Raw genomic sequence first — 23576 nt, forward strand, 5'->3', positions numbered from 1 at the left:
CAGGACCTTTGATCTCGGCAGGCTCCCCAGGCTGACAGAGACAGCTTCCTGGTACCACTGCGGGAGGTGGTATTGGGGAGGTTATGCCGCCTTCTTCCCCATTTCTCTCGTCCTCCCCACCTTCTGCCCCATGACAGCCCGCAGGCCGAGTGTGAGGAGACCAGCAAGGGGCTGGAATAAATGTTGGTGTGCGTATGGTTTGCATCCCTTAGCGCTTTCTCCAGGGAGAGCTGGGGCTTCAGACCATCAGATGTGTTTTTCTTGTCGCCTCCATTGCCTTTGAGGCTGCATTTCTCTGCTTTCACCCAGTGTTCGTCACCCCTGTTTGTGCCTCCTTACGGATTCCTCACGGAGCATTTGCTTTGACTTGTACGCCCTTTTCAGCTCACCTCCTCCCCTGACGCTCTTTGATCTTAGGGGCTGGGCTGAGGGTCAGGACTCACCCTTTCCCAGCAGGAACTGAGAAAGGTGTAGACGATGATGAAGACTTAGGTCCCACCGGTGCTCGGCTCACCCTGTGGAGGCAAGTGTATTTATTCATGTAGCACTCCCCTGCTGTATGAAAGTGGCCTAATGGTACAAAGGCTTGAAGAGTGAGGTTTATCCTTCTGTCTCTTATAGTGGCCCCGATTCTCCCTGATGTGAACAGGCCAGGTGAGAGGGCGCCTCTGCTGCTTCTGCCATTCTGGGATCCAGTTCCTTTAGAGGTGTTGCTTTATCGCAGGACATCATTGTCCACATGGTTGAAGCTTGGATTCCAATCAGGGCAAGGGGAAAGAGGAGGTGGAGGAGGCAGACCTGCTGCCCTTAGACCCAGGTCCTAGAGCTCACTTCCCTACAGCTCACATCCCGTGGCCGCCCTGACTGCAAGGGAGGCTGGGAAATGTAGTCCAGCTGGACTGCCCCTTGCCAAGAAGGAAGGGAGAATGGATTTGGGTAGACAGCTGCCAGCCTCACCACAGACAATGGAGAGTATTTTCATTTGCATGTGCTAATAAGAAGAACTTTCCCTGCCTGTAATGCGCCAGATCTCTCTGATAACTTGCACACATGCCTCCCTCCTTGGCAAACATCTGTGCACCAGACTCTGTGCTGCACAAACTCGATGAACCAGAAGCTGAGTAAGGCAGTTCCTGCCTTTTAGCAACTTGGTGTCCTCTGGAGAGGGCAAGTGTGGAGGCCAGTCTGTAAGTGCCAAGACAGAGGTTCTCTTGTTCTTATGTGCAAGGCGCTGCAGATGCAAAGTTAAAGGACTATGCATGGCCTCCATATGCTCGCAGTATTGTGGACTAGATGGAAGTGAAGTGCTGGGATCAGGGCTGGCTTGGGGAATGAAGAGGACTTCTCAGAAGGGGTGATGTTGGAGCCAGGCACAGGAGGGTTCAGTTTCAGCTGAAGGAAAGGGAGGGGAGGAGGAGGGGGTCTTCAAGAGTGAAGTCCAAGAGAGAAGGCATGCAGACTTGGAAACCCGGCAGGGTCACCGGCCTGGGGGTGGTGGTATGAGCATGGTGAGAAGACGGCTCACTCCTCACTCCATGTTGGCCTCTGCACCTGTTCCTTGCACCTGCCCTCCCTGGCCACCCTTTATACAGTTGTGGCTCTTCTCCTGGCTTTATTCTTCTGCTTTATTTTGAGCATAACGCATATAAATGCCTGGCACATCTATACTGACCTGTGCATTGTGTCTCTCCCACTAAAGTGTAAGCCCCACAAGAGCAAGGATTTTGTTTTGGCTAGTCCCTGGCAAATAGCAGGTACTCAGATGTTTGTTGAATGAATAAATGAATGAACAGAAATGTGTGTTGATTGCATTCCTCAGAAACCTTGATTTCCATGCTGAAGAGTTTGGCTTTTATTTTGGAGGTGGTGAGAAGCAAAGGAAAGCTTTTGAGCAGGGGAATGACACAGCCACTGGAGAGAAGGTTCCTGGCAGCGGGAAGAAGGGTTGGACCAAGGAGAGAGTGCCCCGTCCCTGGTCCTACCCCAGCTCCATGGCAATATACCCTTCAGCCTGTGCCCCATTGGTGCAGCCCAGAAACCTTGCCCTGCGCACAGTCATTTTTGTTCAGAGCCAAGCAGAAACCCAGTCTCTGGCAAGTCTTCATTCCTAGCAGCAGAATGGATGTGAGCTGACCTCTGCTTTTCTATTTTGAAGGCCAAAGAGGGTCTAGTAAGCACTCTTGCGCACTTCACTGGTGGAAGTGAAAATTGATGCAGTCTTTCTGGAAAGCAGTTTGGCAAAAGGTAACCACGTACCTTAGAGATATCCCTACCTTTAACCTAGAAATTCCACAAGGACTTTTTATCATAGAAAAGGAAGCCAAAGTATGTGCAAAGCTTTATGTATGAAGACTCGTGCCAATGTGAAAAATAAGAAATTATCTGTACGTGTGACTCAAGTACCTCTGAAATCCACCCTTCATCTCCATGTCACCAAGACTCTGCCTGTCATAGAACAGACCCTCCATACAGCTGGAGCCCAGGCATTTGTTTTCTCTCATGAGCTAATGCAGCGGCCTTCTTCCCCTCAAACCCACCCTATGCATGGATTCCAAGATGCATGTCCTCCTTCTCCAGCATCTCTTCTGGGTTCTTCTAGCTCTTGATGATAATGTCTGCACTGGCCTTAGACCTTCCATAGCTTGTCCTCACCTCTGCTGTGCCTTGCATGTCACCCTCTGGCAGCAGTGCTTGTGCTTCCCCAAACCCTGCTCACCTCCAGGCCCTTGCTCCCCTTGCTTCCTCTGCCTGGCTCACTTCCGCAAACCCTGCTGACTCATATCTGGACTTGGACCTGACTTCGGGACCTTTCATTGACTGAGAGAGACCCCATCTCCTGTGTTCCCGTGATCCTGTGTGATCACAATCCTTGCATTTGTGTTTACGTTGGTTTCTACTCTCTCCTTACGTTTCTGTCTCCCTTACCAGCTCTGACCTTGAGAGCCTGTCTCGTCGACTTTATGCCTCTGCTCCCCAGCATGGGGTCTGGTGCATAGGAGAAGCTCAATACGTTTTCTTAAATGAGTGAATGAATGAATGGATGGATGGAGAATGATGTAAGTTTTTGGTCGTGAAGAAATACATTCTGTACAGTGCTAAACGTGTAGCAAATACCCCATAAATCTTTATTGAATGATTCTATGTGAGACAAAAACGATGGGATTTGGGGGAAGTGTCTCATTAATTCTGGATTTCCTTTATTTCCTGAGTTGATCTCATGGGGTGGACCCCTGGGCATCTGCCTTTTTATAGAGCTTCCACAAGTAAATCTGGTGAGCAACAGGGGCTGCAAATCACTGGCTTTGTAGCTTAAAATAACAACAGGACCAAGGATGTACTAATGGTGTGAGTTTGGGTTGTACATGCTGTGTGTCACTGCGATACGTGTGTGCACTGAGAGGAGCAGAGAGACAGTTCCGCAATGTGTTATTGCCAGTTATCGCTGGGTGTCAGGACCTGGGTGACTTTAAGTTTTTTTCTTTTTATGTTTTATTGTGTACTTTTTCTCTGTGTAGCATATGTCACTTTTATTTAGAGTCGTTTCCTTTTTTAAATGTTTATATTTTACTCATTGATTTGGTTGCTTCCGGTGAGGGGTCTCGTGCAGCAGCCTCTCTAGTTGTGGCGTGTGTGGTGACAGTGCACAGGCTTAGTTGCCCTGCGCCCTGTGAGGTCCCAGTTCCCCAGCCAGGGATTGAGCCTGTGTCCCCTGCATTGGAAGCGGGATTTTTAACCACTGGACCCCGCCCCCACCCCACCCAGGGAAGTTCTGCGTATGCCATCTTTCAGACGACATGAGGAATGAGAAGAAGGGCAGTTAGACAGGAGTGCTGGTTGTGCTCACCATGGCAGGTCCTGAGGTCCGTCCTGGGCTGCAACATTCCCTGGGCTCCTGGGACCAATTCTGACTCTGGGTCTAGAACCTGACGCTTTAACCCTTTCTGAGCACCCGCTCCAAGGACCTTGGAAACTGCTGTAGACACACTCCCTAGGTCTGGAGCAGGCTGCCTTGTCATTCCAGGTCTCCAGGTTGAGGAATGTGGTGGGATTTGGGGTAAGAATTGGCCACCACAAGGTAGTTTCCAAGTAGGTCCAGGACAGAAAAGCTGAGCTGGGCTGGGCCAGAGGTGAGGCCATAGCCCTGGGGACCAAGGCCAGTAGGGGCATTGTGATACTGGGGGCTGGGTTGGGAGCCACTGATAAGTGTGAGGCAGGGAAGGGCAGCCAGGTGGGACTCTGAAGGCTAGGAAGGTGAGACAGTTGGGGAGCAGGTAGCCGGGGACCGACTGGGTCGAGGAAAGCAGCCAACTGGAGGGAATACCCTGACCCAAGAAGCTCTTGGTTTGTAATCTCTTGACTCTGGAGCTAACCTGGCTGTTGGGGTTGTCCACGGGGGTGGGGGTAGTGGTGAGGGGTGGTCTTTGCTTGTTTGTTATCTGATGCCGTCTTCCTCCCAGAGCCTTTTTGCGTCTTTTTCCCTGTATGTCCTCCATCAGGGTGAGCTCTTTCTTTCCTTTAAAGCCCTGGTGGTCCCACCCATGCCTCTCATGGCCCTGATCACTCTTTGACTTTGTGCTCTTGTTTCTGGGCATGTCTTGTGTCCTCCTGAGGGAAGGATGAAGTCTCACGCATCTTTACACTCCACACAGGCCATGATCAGGTCCAGGGCAGGTGGAGAAGTGCTTCCAACCTGCTTTTCTAGTTGGAAAGGTCAAGGCCAGGCTGCAGCAGGGAGGGCTCTGCTCCTGGCCTTGTGGCTGGCCTCCTGCCTGGTGCTTCCCTGGGTCACCACGGCGACAGGATGCTCACCCGCAAGCAAATAGCATCCCCCGCACAGGGCTGCCGGCCTCAGCAGTTCTTGACCCCAGCTGAGTTGAAACTGAGAGGATGCCTGTTCCAGCACCCGAGAGCCCAGCCCACAGGGCTTTCTCCCTGTCCCTTTAGTGACTGTGCTGAAAACAGATACCTCCCGCTGCCCCGGGTTTGCTGCCTCCTCTCCCCACTGCCACAGCCTGTCGGCATGATCCACGGCAGGGGGGAGGCTTGGGGCAAAACAGGTGGTCTCCTAGCACCCAGCTGCCAGCTGCATCCTGTATGCCAGGGAGCCTTCCCACGGCCCTGCTTTCTTCTGGGTTATAGCTCCCCTGGGAGCCTGGCTTTCTCCTCTGCCCCTGGGGGGTGGTGGGTGGGGGTGGATGGAGGTGGGGAAAGGGACGAGGAGGCTATTCCTGGCCAGCCTAGGGATAGTGGAGCATACCTGAGGGAAGGAGGTCTGACCTGTCCCCTCAAGTCTGGGTCAGCTCTTGCTTGACACAGATCTGCAGTCCTCGTCAGGCTGGTCTCAGGCAGGGCAGGTGCTGTGGGCCATGGCCCAGCTGCCAGAGATAGGTCAGGCCCTGCAGCCTTCTCCTCTGGGAAACCCTGCAGGCAGGGCCGACTACAGCCCTCCTGGTCACCCAGCTGGCGACCTTCACCTAAGACCAAGGCCTGAGGGCAGCTCCACTGGGAAGTCGGGTGTTTTCTGCCTTTGGGCAGATCCTCTCTGCTGTCCCCTCTCGCAGTCTTACCCTCATCTCCTCCCAGAAGACCTCAGCTCTGTCCCACCTTCTCTCAGCCTTTATTGAGCTCCTGTTGTGTGCCAGGCACTGGGTTGGGCCCTGGAGCTCTTGAGACGGGTAAGGCCCAGCCCTGCCCTTATAGTTTGTTTGTAGTGCAACTCCTATGAAGTGGTGTAAACAAGAGCTTTATCCATACAGGACAGCGAGAAAGAATCTTTCCTTAGAGGTGCCTTGGGGCAGAAGACACCCTAACTCTTGACTGAACTGTTTCTGCTTTGTCATGACAAGGATCTTTTACTGCCTTTCCCCATAAGGCTTCTACCAAACCACACTTAAAAGCTTAAAACACATAGACACACAACAAGAACCTTGTTTTTGTTTTTGTTTTTTTTTTAAGAAAGTCAATGCATATACAAATATATATTCTAGAAAGTTAAAGGCCCATCACCACATCCCACTGGTGGAAAAATTGGTGTGTATCCCCCAGATATTTTTTGCCTGCCCATGCTAGTACTATCTTTATAAACTTGGGCTTATTTGAAGGTGCCTATTTCTTGGGAAGCACACAGCCTCTGAGGACCACCACCTACCCCTAGCAGTTATTCCAGCTCTAGACCTTTACCTGGAAAAATGGTGTCAAGCTCACAGTCTTCCTTGATTCCCGCCCCTCCCCCCCCCCCCCCGCCCCCCACCCCCCTCCCCCCCACCAATTTGCACCACTTTGCATAGAAGTCAGGGCTTCCCTGGTGGCTCTGTCAATAAAGAATCCACCTGCAATGCAGGAGACCTGGGTTCGATCCCTGGGTTGGGAAGATCCTCTGGAGGAGGACATGACAACCCACTCTAGTGTTCTTGCCTGGAGAATCCCCATGGACAGAGAAGCCTGGCAGGCTATGGTCCATAGGGTCTCAAACACGACTGAGCGGCTAAGCACAGCACAGCCCAAGACCTAAAACTCTGTGTTGAAAGCCTTTGCTTGGCTAGAATTTCCTACTAGCCTCCCCTCCCAGTGTGTGCCCCAGGCTCCTCTTCCCTTGACTAGAACTGTGTGAGCAGTGAAGTCCCATCTGGATCTAACGGTGGGGCCTGTGGGTTTTTCTGCCCATTCTTCCTCTTTCTTACCCTGCCTCTCACCTCTTCTGTTCCTGGCCAGTTCTCGACCTCAAATAACTGAGTCACAAAAGCATCACAACCTTCTAGAATTGAGCAAAGCATCTTTTCTGGGCTGGAATGCTATCAGCTCCATCAGCCACTCATTTACACATACAGATCAGAAGCTGTAATTGACAGCTGTCTTAGCATTTCCATTAGAAAAAATATAGTCTAAATGTAGTTGGAGAGAAATTCTTTGGAGGCTTGTTGGAGAGGGTAATAAGAGGTCTCTGTCATGACAAGGTTAGGAGTTGCTCCACAGTCCCCCGGTGGTGGCATGGCCGTGTAGAACCGGAACCAGTTAGCCAGGGGTGGGCACTAGAAAAGAAAGCCGGAGACGACAGCGAGAGTTTGTTTTAGAAATGACCCCTGCTTACCACACTGCAGCTGGTGTTCAGATATTTCAGTCCTGACCTTGTCAACAAAGAGTGAAGAGCAGTGTTGAGTGGGAGGACCGTGGGCCCGGGAGAGGGCACCCATCAGGGCGTGGGTGGACTCATCAGACTTCAGCCTGTCTTGCTGCCCAGCACTCACTATTCCGGCATGACTCCAGGCCTTTGTTGCTTCCGTCCCTTCCCCCTGGAACGCCTCCTCCATCACCCACTTCAGGGCCAAGTTCACAGCACTGCATCTCCTCCCTGGAGCCTCTCGGATGTGCTCATTCTCTCCTTCGCTTCCCCGCCGCCTTCTGGATCGGTGTTACTCCTGGCTTGTCTGGTGGCGTAGTCAGTCCTTCACTTGCTCACTCATTCATTCATTCAGCGAATTCTGAGGACCTGTACTGTGTGAGGTGCCAGGTGCCACTGTGAAGGAGAGACCAGGGCCCTGCCTATGGGTGGCTGGTGTTCTGATGGGAGACAGACAGACAGAGAAGTACACTCACCACCAGAGAGCTGGGATCGCACCACTTAGGAGAGGGCAGACTGGGACGGGGGAGGGCGTTGGAGGAAGCCCACCCTGGTTAGGGCAGCAGGGACAGCCTCTCCTAGGAGGTGCTGTTTAAACCTTAAGGTCATGAAAATATCATCCTCACAATCTCAGGTCCCTCAATGTTGGGTAGGATCTTGACACGGTGGGTGTGCAGAATCGTGTTGAAATGAATCTAGGCCACGACCCGTTTGTCTGGGCCTCAGCGGCCTGGGAGCCAGTAACCGTTGCCCTCTCCCGCTTTAGGGCTCCCTAGCCCCACCTCCAGCTGTCACTTGACCGGGAAGAATTGGGTTACTTTGGGGGTGGGGTGGCAGGGTCCTGTGAACTTGGGTGTGGGCCAGCCGGGCTGCTCCAGGCCAGGCTCATCGCGTCAGGGGCCGGAGAGAAAGCACGCAAGAGCAGGGGCTGACAAGCTCCAGACAGCCTGGAGGCTGTCCGTGTGGCCGGTTCTCTTGTATCTGGATCTTCCTTCAGGGACGGTTCACAACCACCACCACCTGCACCACTACCAATGCCATAACCCCAGGGGGAAACTGAGGCCCAGAGCTTGGAAGCTGCCTCTTTCCCTGGCAGCAGTGGAGCTCAAAGGGGGTCTGTATATTCAGGGAGAAGAGATGGAAAGTCTGAAATGCAAGGATGAGGGTGAGGCCTGCGCCCATCCTGACCTCCTAGCCCGCTGGGGCCTGCTTATTTCCAGAGTCCTTGTCACAGGGTCAGAGATGGAAGCGGCTGGCGTGTGAAAATGTTCTAACACGGCTCCTGCCCACCCCTTGGACAGATGCATAAACAGGGTCTGGTTGTCAGGGTGTGGGCTCTGGTATACACTGTCCACACACCTCTCTCTGCCCTAGTACGGAGCAGTTTGTCTTACGTGGGAGTCAGGATTTCTTTGAACGAAATTTGCGTGGATCAGTTATTTATCATGTATTTGTTTATATTTTTTAAATGTGCTGCAGAGTAGAAGTACTACAAGAGTTTCCTAAATTATGCCTTCAAGTGTTTTCAAAATAAGGAATGTGAGTGTAACGTGTCCCCAGACGAGGAAGGATCAGTGCACATCATTAGTGTGATTCAGCCCTGACCAGGAGGCAGCAGAAGCTCGCCTCCTGCTCCCCGGGGCTGCACACTGCCTGGTGCTGGCAGGTAGCCGTGTGCGAGCCTGAGCCATTTCCACTTCAGCGGGGGTCCCGCGGGTGTTTGAGAGTCTGTCTCTCCTGCCAGTCGTGCAGCATTTTGTGCACCGACTCTTGTAGCTCTTGTGTGCATGCGTGCACGATTGCACGTGTGGTTTGCTTTGCAGTGTTGGGTGGGAGCCATGAGTTTTTGGAGGGCCTGGCTCTTGCTTTAAGCTGTCTCTGTGCCCCTTGTGAGCCCCGCACAGGTCTGTCCACAAGTGGATTGGGTTGAGTCTTAGAGCCAGAAGTCCAGCTGCCTCATTTTCCAGATAGGAGCCTGCAGGGAGATGACCTGCCCCAGGCCGCAGTGGCTGAACCAGCCAGGTGGTCTTGGGGCCAAGGTGTGCAGCCTTCAGAGCCGAGTCAGTAGCTGCTCTGCAGGTGAAGAGGGTCTGTCCCCAAGAGGCCCCTTGGGCGGTGAGAGTAGGAACTGGAGCCTGGGATTCCTGGGGGCTGTCGGGAGGGGTGGGCATGCGATGTTGTATCCGTGTTCTCCCCGACGCATCCCCATCAGCTCCACTTTACCTGCCTCCCATAGTAAGTGAGCTTCTCTGAAAATCATTCACTCTTTTCTCTGAAATGAGGGTTTTGCTGCTTAGAGAAGAGCTTCCCTGGCGCTGGTCGAGGCGCCCTCTCCTTGTTTAACTTGGGGGCCTGCCCTTGCGGCCTGGCCAAGGGCGGGCTGTGCTGTGTGGGAGGACGGGCCCTGCCTCTCCTGCGCTCCACACAGGCGCCAGGCCCACCCCTGGAGGCCCTCAGCCCCTGGGAGCTCCCTGCCCCCGACCCACTGCCTCCTCAGGCGTTGCCAAAACAAACAAACAGGAGGTGCCTGGGTGCCCAGAGGCCCTTCCACACAGCCACCCGCTGCGGCACCCTGGAGGCCACCACCATCAGCACCTTCAGCCATTTCCGTCTTCTCTCCTCCTGAAGGGCTGGGGCCTTCCAACTGGAACCTTCTCTGAGGAAGGGGAGGGGCTGGGGGAACTTCCCGGGTTGGGCCCCTGCCTCTGACTCTGACAATCTGGATCCCATTACCCCCTCCTGAGAAGGGTGATGAGGCCTTGCTTTTTTAAAAAAACATTGTTTTTCTTTTTTTTACTGTATGTTTCACAGGAACTTCAAATAACTCAGCTTGGCTGTACACAGAATAGGACTCAGTAATAAATGTTTGTGGATGAAAGCGAAATTAGACCCAAGGAGGTTCGTTCATCGATTTGGCTCAGAAATGCTTTCTGAGCATCTGCTGGAGTAGCTCCCATGATGAACTTTCACAACCTCCCAAGCCCTCAACACTCAGGAGAAGGTTGAACCTTCCGGGAGTTTCAGAGTTGACCCACCACCTAGTTGTGTGACCTTTGGATTAGGTGACTTAGTACATGTAAAGGCTTAGAACAGTGTCTGACATATGATAAGAAGTTAGTACATGTAAGCCATGATTATTAACCTCCTGGTATTTACCATAGCTCTCACAGTAATGCTGTAAGGGTAGCTGTTATTATCCCCATTTTCCAGATGAGGAAACTGAGGTTCTTAAAGGGTGAATAACATACCCAAGTCAAGCAAGAAAGTGGCAGAGCCAGGGTTCCATCTCAGACCTGGAGTCTGAGGCTTTTGGCAACCCTACTGAGCTGCTTAGCCGGCTCCGGGCTGGGCATTCAGATGCCAACACTAACGAGACCAGGTGCTGCCTTGAAGAGTTCTCAGCCTGGCATGGAGGCCAACACACACACGGTCATCAATGACTGAATTTCCGGAGGCACCACATGCGTTAGAGTCAAGCCAGGCGGAGTGGGAGGCAGGGCAGGGCTGGCAGCGATGCCGCACGGCACAAAGGGCTGGTCAGTGTCCACCAGCTGGGCCTTCCCTCCTGGGCTCAAGGCAGAGCGGCTTCTGTGCCTGTCATCTATGCGTGTCAGAGGAAAGAGGGGGTCACCTCCCCTTCCCCCTCCCAGCCCCAGCCAGGGCCGCCTTCTCACAGCCCTGGGGACGTGGCATGCATGCAGAACAGGACAGGGTCTGGGACAGGCACTGGGCTGAAAGTGAAGAGCTCTAAAGCCACTCACTGGATTCCTACCACTGTTCCAGAGTCCTTGAACCTCAGTGTTCTCATTTGTAAGATGGGAGTAATAATGCTTGCCAGGCAAGGTTATTGTAAGGATTAATTAAAATGATGTTTTTAAAAAACTTTTTATTAAAAACAATCTCTTTATAACCCTAAATGAAGTACTTCACATGACTAATAATAGCATGCCATTTTTTAGCTCCTCATACCACACTAGACTGCACACAGTGCCTGCCTAATCCTTACGCTAGCTCTTTCAGGTGGCCATCACGGCTCCCATCCCATGGCTGTGGAAACTGGTCCAGAGGCTCAACTACCTGGGCTCACACAAGCCACCTCTCTATTCCAGACCTTCTGAGCTCTCTCCCCTTCCCAGCCCTGCCCCTTGCTAGTACCCAACCAGCCACGGGAGGGTGCGGCTGTCGGGGCCACGCCGAGCGAGGTGCTCTTACCAGGCCAGCCACTCAGGCCTGGCAGCTGGTGGTGGGCAGGGGCAGAGGGCTTTACCTGCCCACGGCCCCCAGTTGTGGGGGGAGCAGCAAGCTCTTGTCCCTGCCCATCTGGCGGGTGAGTTTTGTCGGCCTGTGAGTCACACAGCATTGATGAGTCAGGTTTTTCCCTCCTTCTTGCCCAGAGCAGCTGGGGAGAGGGTGGGGGGTTTGTTAGGAAACAGGACCTCCCTCCCTCTGCTCTCCCACTGTCCGCCAGTGCCTTGGAGCTACACGTTTTCTATCCAAAAGTCTGTGGCTCAGCCTGAGTCCCTACAGAAGCGGGTATCTGGGTGCTGGTCACACAGACATGAGAGAGCAGGCCTCGGGCTGAGCAGAGTGGAGAGGAAGGGCCCTCCTTGTTGGTAAGGAGAGTGAGGCAGCTAGTCCAGGGCTATCTGACTCCAGAGCCCCACTCTGGGCCTCTCATTTTGGCTTACCCACTCCTTTCTGCAAAGAGAGGCTTGTGAAGCTGGGTTTCCCAAGGCACAGGGTCCCCTGAGCCCTCTGCTCCTTGCCTTATGGCCAGTTCTGGCTGTGAGCCTTCAAAGGACAGTCCAGATGGTCAGCTCAGGCAGGCCTGGGGTTCCCCCGAGCGCCCCCCTACCAGCCCTCTCAGAGGCCTCATTAAACAGTCAAAGCAGCCAGCCAGGCTGTCGGCCTAGTTCCAGATCGGTGCTTCTCAGCCCTGGTCACATATGAGAAGCGCCTGGAGAGCCTTTAAGCCCCTCTGATGCTTGGGCCCTACCCCAGGCAACTAAACCAGAATCCTGAGGCCCAGGCAGCCAGGTTTGGGACTTGACGTGCTGTGTTGTTGCCTCTCGAGAGTCTGCCCTCCAGGAGCTGACGGCCAAGTTGCAAGGGGACAGAACAGCGTGCAGGGGACATGCACACAAGGAAGGCAGCCTGTGACTCAGGGCCGGTGTGGGATGCTCACACCCCGCAGGGCCAGGGGTGAGGTGCGTGCGGGCCCGGAGGGAAGCTCTGTCCTGTTGGATGGAGGTCAGGAGCAGGCAGAGCATGGGAAGGAAACCAGGGAGGATGCTGGCCTGACCCGGTCTGTGATTCACAGGCAGTAGAGGAGGAAGGGGAAACAATGAGTCAGGCCCAGCTAGTTGCCTACAAGGCCTGAGCCAGGCTCTGGAGGAGAACGAACGTGCTCAGATGAGGAGTGCTCTGTTGCTCCACAAGCAGAATGTTGTGGGCCCTGAGCTTCGCCGTGTGAGAAAGTGGGTGAGCCGGGAAAAGGTGGGTTTCCAGATCTCAGGGGTGTCCAGCATCTATGTGCACGTCACACTTGACCCAGGCACTTCTCACCGAAGCTGCCCAGGGTATCTCAGCATCTCTGAGATGCACAGAATCGGGCAGGTATGCGCAGAGAGTGAAGGGCTAGCACAGGCCAGTGTGGAAACAGACCCAGGCCTTCTGACTCCAAGTTCACCCGCTTAAGACAGGCCTGAAAGAAGGACCGGTGTGGACTGTAAATGAACACCAGACCCGGGAGAATACAGAGCCACAGCCAGGGGAAGGGTCGTGGGGTCTCTTCTAGCTGCAGCCCCAGCAGTGCTGGGCAGACTTGCTGTTGTGTTTGCCGTGGAGGCGGAGGGAACCGGTGCTCGGCAGAGGAAGCCAGCACCCCGGGGGCACCTGGCGCTGGGCACCACCTCCATGGGCTGTTAGGTGAACTGGTTAGCTGAGCGGAGGGTGGACGGAAAGATAAAGAAGCTGGAGTAACAGCAGAGGGAAGAGGGCTCTCGAGTCTGGAGAATAGCAGCTGTCACCCTGTGACGGGGTGGTGACTTACTCTGTGTCATTCTAGAGTACAGCTGGTGGCTTAGTAATCATAATGGCAAAACCAGCTTCAGTGGCAGTAGTAATGCCTCCTCTAGCCAATATGGAGCTGGTGTGTCTTAGTCTTAGGTGGAGGGAGCCAGAGCTATGGTCCTAGGAAGACTGCACCTTGGGTGTGGGGGCTTAGGTCAGTTGATTTATTATATATAATCTTCTTGAGCCTATTAGCTAATGAATGTATATGTATATATTTTCAGCCCTCCCAACCTCCCTAAGAAGTGGGCTATAATTAACTCCCGGCCTTCCAAAAGGGGAGACTAGAAAGTTTAAGGCATTTACCCAAGGTCATGCCACTGATTTATGTCAGGGCTGACGTTTAAACCCCAGTCTCTCTGGTCCAGAATCTTGACCTCCACTCTCTGTGTCTCTCTGTCCTCCTGCCTGTTCCTTAGTCGGCGCTCAGTGAAGGGTGACTATAACACTTAGCTTTCTCACCACTTGATCCATTCAACACTGGAATAGGTTTCCTCCTGGCAGTGAGTGTGTCCAGAAGTGCCCGCAGAGTCTGAATTGCCCCTAGTCTGCATCACTGAGCCCCAAACCCACTACGCGGACTTAGAGTCTTGGGGTAGTGCCCAAGTCTGTGTTTCTGTCAAGCCCGGAGGAGATGTGGATGCCTGGTCAGGCCCTGGTGTCCTGGGAGGGCCCAGCTCTTAGAGGCCTTTCTTTCCTGGTGAGGACAGGAAAGGTCAGACCGCCTCTTAGCTCCTCCACTCTTGTTCCTGAAGTGTGTTCTGCTCGCTGCTTTTCCTATCAGAGTATTCATTATCTTTGGATCACACTCTCGATGTTTTCACGTTGTAGTTATAATTCAGCTTTTGCTGGCAGTGGAGTGGTTTGCTAGAAACAGTTTACCTACCCCTCGAAGCCCCCACCCTGACAGGCACACAGGCAAAGGCTGTGGGGGGGTCTGGAACAGGTCACATGACCCCCCAGAGCCTCATCCTCACCTGTAGAATGAAGAGTCTTGGGTAAATGACTTTAAGGTCACTGCTGGCTTCAGGATTCTGCCAGGCTCAGGGGGACCCGGCCTGATGGAGTGGTGCAGGTGTGAGTGAAGCACCGGTGGCAGTTGACATCCAGGGTGACCAAGTCTTGGGTGTCAGAAGTCAGCCCTCTAGGCACCCAGCTGCCAACCTGGTGCTGGTGTGGATCCTCGCTGCAGGGACCCTCCCTCCCTGACTGCGGGGCTGTGGAAAGCAGTGGCAGAGGTGACCTGTCTCTCCTCTCTAGAGTCCTGAGGTAGCAAGGGGAGCTGGCCAGACACCGGAGACCTTTCCAGCAACCTCTGGGGAGTTCCTGTTTTATTTATTGGCCGCCACCCTCACTCTTCTGCCCCAGGAAAAGTGCTGACCCTATGCTGTGCAGCCCCACAGGGAAGCGAGCATCCATCAAACCCTCTCTTTGTCCCTGTCAAACTTAACCTCATTTACCCCCCTGCATCCTCCTGAACAGGACGAGATAGAGACCAGGAGTTTCCCAGAGCAGGGGTTTTCAAACTTTTCAAAATTGCAGTAACTTTATGGAAAAAAAGAAAAAAAAGAGATGATAACATTTCATTCTGTTCATTGCATAAAGGAAATGAGCATTACTGACTTGGCTTGATTACTAGTTACAATAGTTACTGTCTTTTACTAAGTACCAGGCAGAGTGGTCTTTGTAATCCTTAGAGCAATCCCGTGAGGTGGCAGTTACGTCGTCTTCACAGATGGGAGCACTAAGGCTTAGAGTGATGAGGTGGGTCTCTGCACTCACACAGGTGGTCAATAACCAAGGCTGCCCCCACCCGCACACCATCCATCTCTGAAGCCCCCATGCATACGTGAGTAGCCAGGTTGGGGAGGGAGTCTTTGCTAAAGTGTCTGATAACTCGCAATCATCTGTAATTAGGCTCCTCCTAGAGCCAGTAATCCTGGGACTGTTCACATTCAGGCCAGGACTTTGTGACACCTGGGAGTAAAAATCAGCACGTGATGAGGATGGGAATATATTAACTCTAAGAAAAGAACAGGCTGGGTTTTGAGGTTTTGGTTTTTTCTTTTTTAATTCATATGAGCTTGAAACAAGCAGAACTACTCTCATTTCTGAAACACCTGATGTGCTAACTCTGCTTATGAAATACATCATTCTTCCCCAGCCAGCCCCAGAAAAGGAGCTGTTGGTTGTATGGCAGCCTGAATCCCAGAGTAGGCCCTAGGGACTTGGGGGTTCTGTTTGTAGAGCTCAGAAAGGCCCATTTTTCCCTCGGGAAATGGGATGGGGGGCAGCTGGGCAAAGTCAGCTCAGGTCAGGGTGAGAGCTGATCCCAGCCCAACATGGGATGGTTCTTTCTGCCTTGCCTGCCCCTGCTGCCAGGGGCCCTGGGGCTGAGAGCACAGAGCGGAGAGCGGATGCAGGGCCTGCTCCCCTGAGCACGACCCAGTAAAAGTGTGCGCTGCGGGCCAGCGCAGTGAAAGCTCACACTGTCTCCACGGTTCTGTGTGCCCCCTTGTCCACACCCAAGCAGGGGGCCTCCGGGTAAGTGTATTTTCCTTGGCTGCACTTTAGTCTCTCCCATTGCCACGAAGGTTCCAGGCCCTCACTGGGCATGGTTTCTGACATCCAGGCCCCCGTCCTCCGGTGGGTTTTCTCACCGTACACCTCAGGAACTGTTTTTGTCCCTCCTGGCCTGCCACCCCCTGTCTTTCACCTCTCCCTTCCTGGGATTTCTTCCAGCAGATTCCTTCTGCTCCCCCATCTCTGATCTGGCCTCTGCCTCCCCAGTTCCTCCCGTTTTTCCTCAACAGCTCTTTCACTTCATTCACTCGCTCATTGGGCAAACAGTGGCTGAGACCTGCTAGTGTGCCTGCCCCCAGGATCCCAGTGATGAACTTGAGGCGGTCCCAGCCTCATGGGGGAAGACTGGACCATCTCAGGGAACTGCAGTTCCCCAGGCAGGGTGCCATCACAGAGCTGAGTTCAGGGTTCCCAGAGGAGCCTTGAGTCCTTCAATCCTGCCCAGGACCCCTGAGACCAGACGTGTCCTAGGAAGGGTTGCAGTTTAGGAAACCTGGGCTGTCACATAGCAGCTGGCCCCATCCCATTCCCTCCCTGAAGCCTGGAGCTGGGCCTGAGGGAATGAATGGGGAAGATGGGCCCAGGCTGTAAAGAGGCCACGTGAGGAAGCCCCAGCTGAGCGAAGCTGGGCCAGCACTTTCCTTTCGAAGGTTACCCAGGCTCCGAGGGTCATCCTGGGTTAAGGCTGACTATAAATACTGTGCTTCCTGAAGGGATTACCCGGGCTGCACTTCCCCTGCCTGTACCCTCCTTGGCCAGGCTGATCCTTCTCTGGGCCCGCTGTTCTTTTGGGCCTCTTATCCCCTCGGCCAGGTGCGGCACTTCAGCCGTGTCTCTCCAGCCCCCTGCAGCCCTGCGCTGCCTGCCAGGGCGGAAGAGGAAGGGAGGAGAGACTTGAGTCTGTGTCCTGGTCAGAGGGCCATTGCAGCCCAGGCCTTTGGGATGGGGAGGCCCTTGTCCCTTCTCCTTCTGCCTGGAGCCTCATCTCTCCCACCCGCCCAAGCACGCCCAGGCTTGTCACATAATCAGTGCCTCTGGAGAAAACACTGCTGGTCCCAGCCTTGGAGCAGGGACCTGGAGCTGGAGCTTGGTAAACGAGTGTGGAAATAGAGCTCGGAGGTTGCCATAGGTATAAATAGGGCTGTTTCCCGGCTTGGGTGGACTGACTGTCCTGGGAAATCTCTGGTTCCCTTGACTGGTCTCAGACTTGGTATCACTCCCAAGTGGCTCAGGTGTGCCAGTCCCCGAAGCCACAGTAAGGATCTCTTGGAGTCTGAGATGAACGAGTGAAGGGCCTGCCTGACTTTTCCTTCACAGCAGGCCTTTCTCCCAGTTCCCCCAGCTGCCCTCTGCTGATCTCAGCTATGATTCCTCCACTGCCCTCCCACCCCATTCACTGTGCGTTAGTCAGTTCCATTTTCAACTCAGCAGACCCTTGCTGAGAACCTGGGCCACGATGGCTCAGAGGGAAGCAGCCGGGAAGCAGCCCCACTGTCCTTCATGGGTTCTTGAGAACCCCCTCTTGTGTAGTTACTCTGAATTAAGCAGTGTGAACCTCACACACACACACATACGCACATACGTGCACACACGCTCATAGCGGTGACTCCTGCTGCTGCTGCTGCTGCTGAGTCGCTTCACTCATGTCCGACTGTGCGACCCCATAGACGGCAGCCCACCAGGCTCCCCCGTCCCTGGGATTCTTCAGGCAAGAACACTGGAGTGGGTTGCCATTTCCCTCTCCAATGCATGAAAGTGAAAAGTGAAAGTTGTGTCCGGCTCTTCGCAACCCCATGGACTGCAGCCTGCCAGGCTCCTCCACCCATGGGACTTTCCAGGCAAGAGTACTGGAGTGGGGTGCCACAGCCTTATCCGAGAGGCACTCCAGCTCTATGCAAATTGTAAAGGACCTTTAATGTTCTCTCTCCCACTCTCATTTCAGTACCCTCCCCTGGGGGTGATATATCACCAGACACCGTTCATTATCTGGCCGAACCACAGCGTCCACCATCATTATCCTCCCCCGACCCAGACATCGTGCCCTCTGTTTTCTTCTTTCTTTACCTTCTGAATCTGCTCTCAGCAGCGACTCTGGAGGCAATCCGTTGAACTTGCTGATGTTAGGGTGTAGATGAGCATGCCAGCTCCACTTCTGTTTTGCTGTGTTCGGTGTGGGGTTCATCAATCGGATTTGAGTGTGTACCTCAGCCTTACCCTCCAGCTCTGGTCCTACCGGTGGTGTTTCAGGCAACCCTGCAAGACCCCAGCTTTTGCCTCTACTGAGAAACTTACATTCTCTTCTCAGTTCCCTGCCCACCACAATCACAGAAACCCAGGATTATCATGGGCATTTTGTCTCTCCCCAGACAAGCAGGTACCTTGATCTTTTACTTTGTGATGTTTTTTAATCTCTCTTTTGTCAACTTCACGGGGAATAAGGACCATTTCTGTTACTCTGTCTTTGACCTGGAGCTTAACTAGGACAGGTGGAGACACAAGTAGAGGCCTCTAGATGCTGCTGCTGCTGCTGAAACCAGCAAAGCCTGCCTGGCCCTGAACAGAGTCACCCAGAGCTGCCAGGAACTGAAATCCTAGAGGCCGTGGTCCATTGGGTTCTCCAGTTCTCCACCACTCTCAAACCCTACCCCTTGGCATCCCAGACTCTTCCTACTTTTCTGTGGCTTCTCCTCAGAACTTTATGTACCCCTTATCCTTGTTAACAGCTTTCATTGTTAACAATTTTCATTAATCTTATTATTAAAGTATTAATGCTTATTGTTGGAAACTTGGAAAATAGAAGCCAAAAAAAAAAATCATTAGTAACCGCCAATCAGATAGAACCAAACATTTTCATATAAGTCCTTCCAGTCTTTTAAATATATATATGTGTAATTTTACATAAATTTTTAGAAATAAAAGCTGGAGCACAGCACTTGCTGTTCTCTGACCTGCGTCTCGCCATATCAAGGACCTTTGCCCACACTGCTTAGCCTCCTTCTGCCCCATCATAGAGTGGCTGCCAGGGACACACAGAAATGATGTGGCCTCTCTCCTGTGCACTGAGTTTATTTCTAGAAAACAGTCTGAGCTAGACAGCTTTGTAGATGAATTTCCACCACACACTTGTGATTATTTTCTTTGAATATTTTCTTAGACACTAAGGACTTCCTTGGTAGCTCAGTTGGTAAAGAATACACCTACAAAGCAGGAGACCCCAGTTCAATTCCTGGGCCCAGAAGATCCACTGGAGAAGGGATAGACTACCCACTCCAGTATTCTTGGGCTTCCCTTGCGGTTCAGCTGGTAAAGAATCCTCCTGCAGTGCGGGAGACCTGGGTTCAATCCCTGGGCTGGGAATATCCCCTGGAGAGAAGGGAAAGGCTACCCACTCCAGTATTCTGGCCTAAAGAATTCCCTGGACTGTATAGCCCACATGGTCGCAAAGAGTCGGACACGACTGAGCCACTTTCACTTTAGAAACCAGATCACTGAGCCAAAGGGACACACACTTTTAAGTTCTTTTGGAACATAGCAAATGCCCTCCAGGAAGTTTGTGTCAATTTGTGCCACATATAAAAGTGTTCATAACCTTTCCATTGCCCAGTATTTTTAGTGATAGGACATTAGGGAAATGAAATTTAAAACACTAATCATCAGTTTGCTTCTATATTTAGAGTAAAAGCTTTCTTTTATGTTTTGTCTGTATCTCGTCTAACATTGTAAGCATTGGTGTTTAGGGATCCAGACATTTTTGTCACGTCTCTCACACCTGCTTCCCCTGGACCTGGAGAACTTTTCCTGGGTACTTTGTTGCTGTGTTTGATTCACTGCAAAGGGAGCCAGCCCCTGGCCCAGAGGCGCTGTGACTGCCCCCTGCTGGTGAAGAGGTGCAATGCCGACTGAGAAGGCTGGGCTCCTGCTGCCCTTTCAACCCTCCCCCTTCCTACCACCGCCCCCTATTCTAATACTTTCTAGTATTTTCAGTCTAAAAGGACCAGCGTGCAGGGTGAGGAACTTTTAAGCCTTTGTGTCTTGGGTGATGCAGATGCAGTTAATACCTGGGGAGGCTCACGGGTGTCGTGTCCATCCTGGGATGAGAAGTGTGTCTCTGACAGCACAGACAGGAAAGCATGCTGTTCTCTGCGTGGAGGGGAGGGGACTCTGAGGGCCAGGTGTGCAAGCAAAGCCGCCTCCAGCACGTGGGGCCTCCTCGGGTGACAACTTTGGAAGGTGACACCGTGGGGCTGTGTTTATATTAGAGTGAGATGAATGCATACGCAGTTACACTTCAGATATGCTGAGGTCACAGCCTCAATTGTCAGGAACAAAATCAAAACCTGACCGTGTAAGTAAGGGTGGCGGGGGGTAGAGGATCTGAGCAGGAACAACAGATGTCCCAGACAAAGCCTAGTCTCTGTCTTCTTTAAGAAACCTCTTTCTTAGACCCAGATGCTCTCAATTTCGACAGTGCTGACAAAGCTTTCTCAACCCTCAGCAGATTAGGAGTGGCCCATTAGCTGGGCCTGACCTCTACCCAGAAGGAGGAGCACTTAGATAGAGACCAGGAAGAAGTGACATCTGGCAAAGAGGAAGGAGACGGGAAAACTATAGAAATGCGCTCAAGAAGTTAAAAGGTCCTGACATCTGGGTCCTTGGGTGGAGGGGCAGAAGCACCATATGCGGGAGGTTCCAAGGGTATCACTGCATAAAGCCTGTGAATCTGGAGGGATCAAAGCTCTTGTTAGGGAGACACCAGTGCTAAAGGACCAAAGAGAAAAGGACTCAGAAATCATGAAGCAGGGGGATTTGATTGATCCAGGCAGAAACACCTCCAGGCCAAAACTCCACAACAAAACACATAAGCAATTCTGTCATCCTCTATTTCTTTCTGCCTCCTTTCTGGTGTTCGTACTTAAGCCTTTGATCCACCTGGGCTTTGATCTTTGCGGCTGGTGTGAGGTAGGGATCCTGTTTCATGTTTTTCTATATGGAGAACCTGTAGTCCCCACACTGTCTATCAACAGCCCATTGTAAAGAAAAATCTCCAGTGTTTCTTCTCTACTGCTCTCACAGAATACTTCTGGTGATAGTTATGCGGGTGTTTTTCCCACGCCCTGTTCATATTTTTACGGCTCTCATTTCTTAAACTTGGTATTTCATCCCTTGTGTCTGATAAGTCCCGTATCTGAGGGCTTTGTGCGTCTGATTCTCTTGCCTGTTGTTTTTGCTGGCTCGGGCTCACACTGCCTTGTTTCTTTGTACGTTGTGGTTTAAAAAAAAAAAACAACTATGACCTTATTATTTATTTTTCTTGGAACTTTATCTCGGGAATTCTTTGAGGCCTGGTTTGAAGTTGTTTGCCTACAAAGAGGATTTGCATTTCCTTGTGCTAACCCAAGAACACTTCAGATTAAACGTCTGGCGTTAGAGTTTTCTGTCTGCACGGGGAGTGGCACGCCCACAGGAGGGCCGTGCGTGGATTCAGTGTGACCTGCGGTGGGACCCACACTCTGTCGTCACTTGCTGTGTGACTGCAGGCCAAGTCATTCGGTCTCTCTGCCTGGCCCACTATCTGTGAAATAGCAATAATAATCCCTACCACCTAAAGCCATTGGAAGGGTGAAACCGGATGATGTATGTAGGTAAAGTGCTTCCACGAGTTTTCTTTCACACAGTTGGTAGACAGTGAATGTCATCCTCTTCCCTCTTCTGCTCCAGCCCAGGGGTCCTGCCCCAGCTTTAGTTCCCCATCTTTCCTAGGATCTGAGTTGTAACAGGAGCCGAGTGCTTTCGACCCCACCCATGTGGCTCATTCTGCCTTCAGCTTTGAGATGACTGAGCTTCCTAAAGCCTTTGAGAGATGCTTCTGCCCTCAAGTCTTGACCTAGGTCCGGAGTTGTCTTGGGGGTCACTTGGGGCTGGGTAACAAGAATCGTGACATTTCACAGAATTGTTTTCTTCTTCCAGTGTTGCAGGGGTGTTTTGGTTGGTTGGTTACCATTCAGAAAACTTCTTTGTAACTTTATGGTGGAATATTAGTAACAAGACAGTATAAATGTTTATTATTTTTAGTCATGGGAATATACATGGACAGTACTATAAGTGTGAAATAAACAGCAGGTTGTGTATTGGCACAAAAACAGTTAAATCCTTTTCTGTAACAAGGATTATTTTTAGCATAAATTGTTTTTTGTTTTTAAAACTCTATTTAGAACTCCAGCTCTATTGAGAAAAGTGAGGAAAGGGAGCTGAAAGGAAACACGTCTAAGTGTCAGCAGTGGTTACTTCTTTTTTAAAAAAATCATATTTATTTATCTCTGGCTGTGCTGGGTCTTCGTTGCTGTGTGGGCTTTCTGTAGTTGCGGCGAGCAGGGGGAGCCCTCTTTAGTTGTGGCGGTCAAGCTTGCCCACTGCAGAGCCTGGGGGCACTTAGGCTTCCGTAGTCGCAGCTCCTACCCTCTAGAACAGAGGCTCATTAGTTATAGCCTGTTGGCTTAGTTGCTTCACAGCATGTGGGATCTTCTTGGATCAGGAACTGAACCCATGTCCCCTGCATTGGCAGGCAGGTTCTTTACCGGTGAACCATCAGGGAAGCCCCAGAAATGGTCACTTCTAAATGGTGGGATTCTTGAGTAAGTTTTCTCCAATGGCAGCATGGTACAGACCGTGGTCAGAGAGTGACCTTCTGATTCAGAAAACCTGGCCTTAAATTGGTACCTGTGGGGCTTTAGACCAATGACAACAAGCTCTCTGGGTCTTACTTTCCCCATCTGTTGGGTTGTTTTGAGTCTAAAATGCCTAGCCTGTGATCTGGCACAAGCTGGGTCCGAAAATGGTCACAGTTGCTTTTTTGTTTTTTTGACACAACTACATATTTTTCAGATTTTTAAAATACTGAACACATGCAATTTTATAATCAAAGGAAGAGAATAAAATTAAGACTGAACCAGCAGCAATAAAGGCAGTATGTGCTTTGCTGACAAAAGGGGTTTTCACCCCCAGGTGGGGTGTGTGCAGTTTCCAGACTCTTCCCTGAGTCCAGGAAGGGGCCCAGAGACCCAAATGCTCAGGAACCACAGCAGTGAGGGCTGGGGAGGCTGGGCTGGGAGAGGGCGGACCGCAGTCCTGGCTTTTACACACGCAGAGCTTCTCCCTTCTGTCCTGCCCAGGACGCAATGAGCCCCTCAAGAAGGAGCGGCTGAAGTGGAAGAGCGACTACCCGATGACTGATGGCCAGCTGCGGAGCAAGAGGGATGAGTTCTGGGACACGGCGCCCGCCTTCGAGGGCCGCAAGGAGATCTGGGATGCCCTCAAGGCTGCTGCCTACGCGGCCGAGGCCAACGACCACGAGCTGGCTCAGGCCATCCTGGATGGAGCCAGCATCACCTTGCCCCATGGTCAGTGGGCAGGGCAGGGGCTATCTCCACCAGAGCAAGGGGGCTGTTGGTGGGAGAGAGCCAGTGGCCAGCCCCATGTCAGGCGCTTCCATGCAGGCTGTGGGTGGCAAGTGTGGCTAGTCATTTGTTCATTCAAGCAACCGTTACAAGCATAAACCAGGAGCGGGACACCAAGAAGATGAGGACACAGTCCCTGCTTGCCTAGGGAGGGTGTGGAGAGACAGCACACCTCCAGGCAGTGTGATGCGAGCAAGTTAAAGATTACTTGGGGCCCTTTGGGATCCTAGCACACCTCAGGTACCCACCTTCTGTTGAGTAGTAGTATATGCTGGGCACCGAGCTAGAAGCTTCTATTGCATCATTTCATTTAAGTTCATAACAGCCCCTGGGGCTGTGTAAAGCAGAGA

The 23576-nt window shown here is 52.3% G+C and overlaps 1 protein-coding gene across 2 annotated transcripts in view; it reads left to right on the forward strand.

Moving 5' to 3' along the window:
• Positions 1-23576, forward strand: part of UBTD1 (ubiquitin domain containing 1) — a 51052-nt gene that overhangs the window by 25464 nt on the left and 2012 nt on the right. For both annotated transcript variants that reach the window (XM_042238490.2, XM_015103358.4), the window contains one exon: positions 22942-23169. In XM_042238490.2, coding sequence (XP_042094424.1) covers positions 22995-23169 — 175 coding nt within the window. In that variant the 5' untranslated portion in view covers positions 22942-22994. The remainder of the gene's footprint in view (positions 1-22941; positions 23170-23576) is intronic.

The sequence above is a fragment of the Ovis aries genome, chromosome 22 (assembly GCF_016772045.2).
Source record: "Ovis aries strain OAR_USU_Benz2616 breed Rambouillet chromosome 22, ARS-UI_Ramb_v3.0, whole genome shotgun sequence".
NCBI classification, from domain to species: domain Eukaryota; kingdom Metazoa; phylum Chordata; class Mammalia; order Artiodactyla; family Bovidae; genus Ovis; species Ovis aries.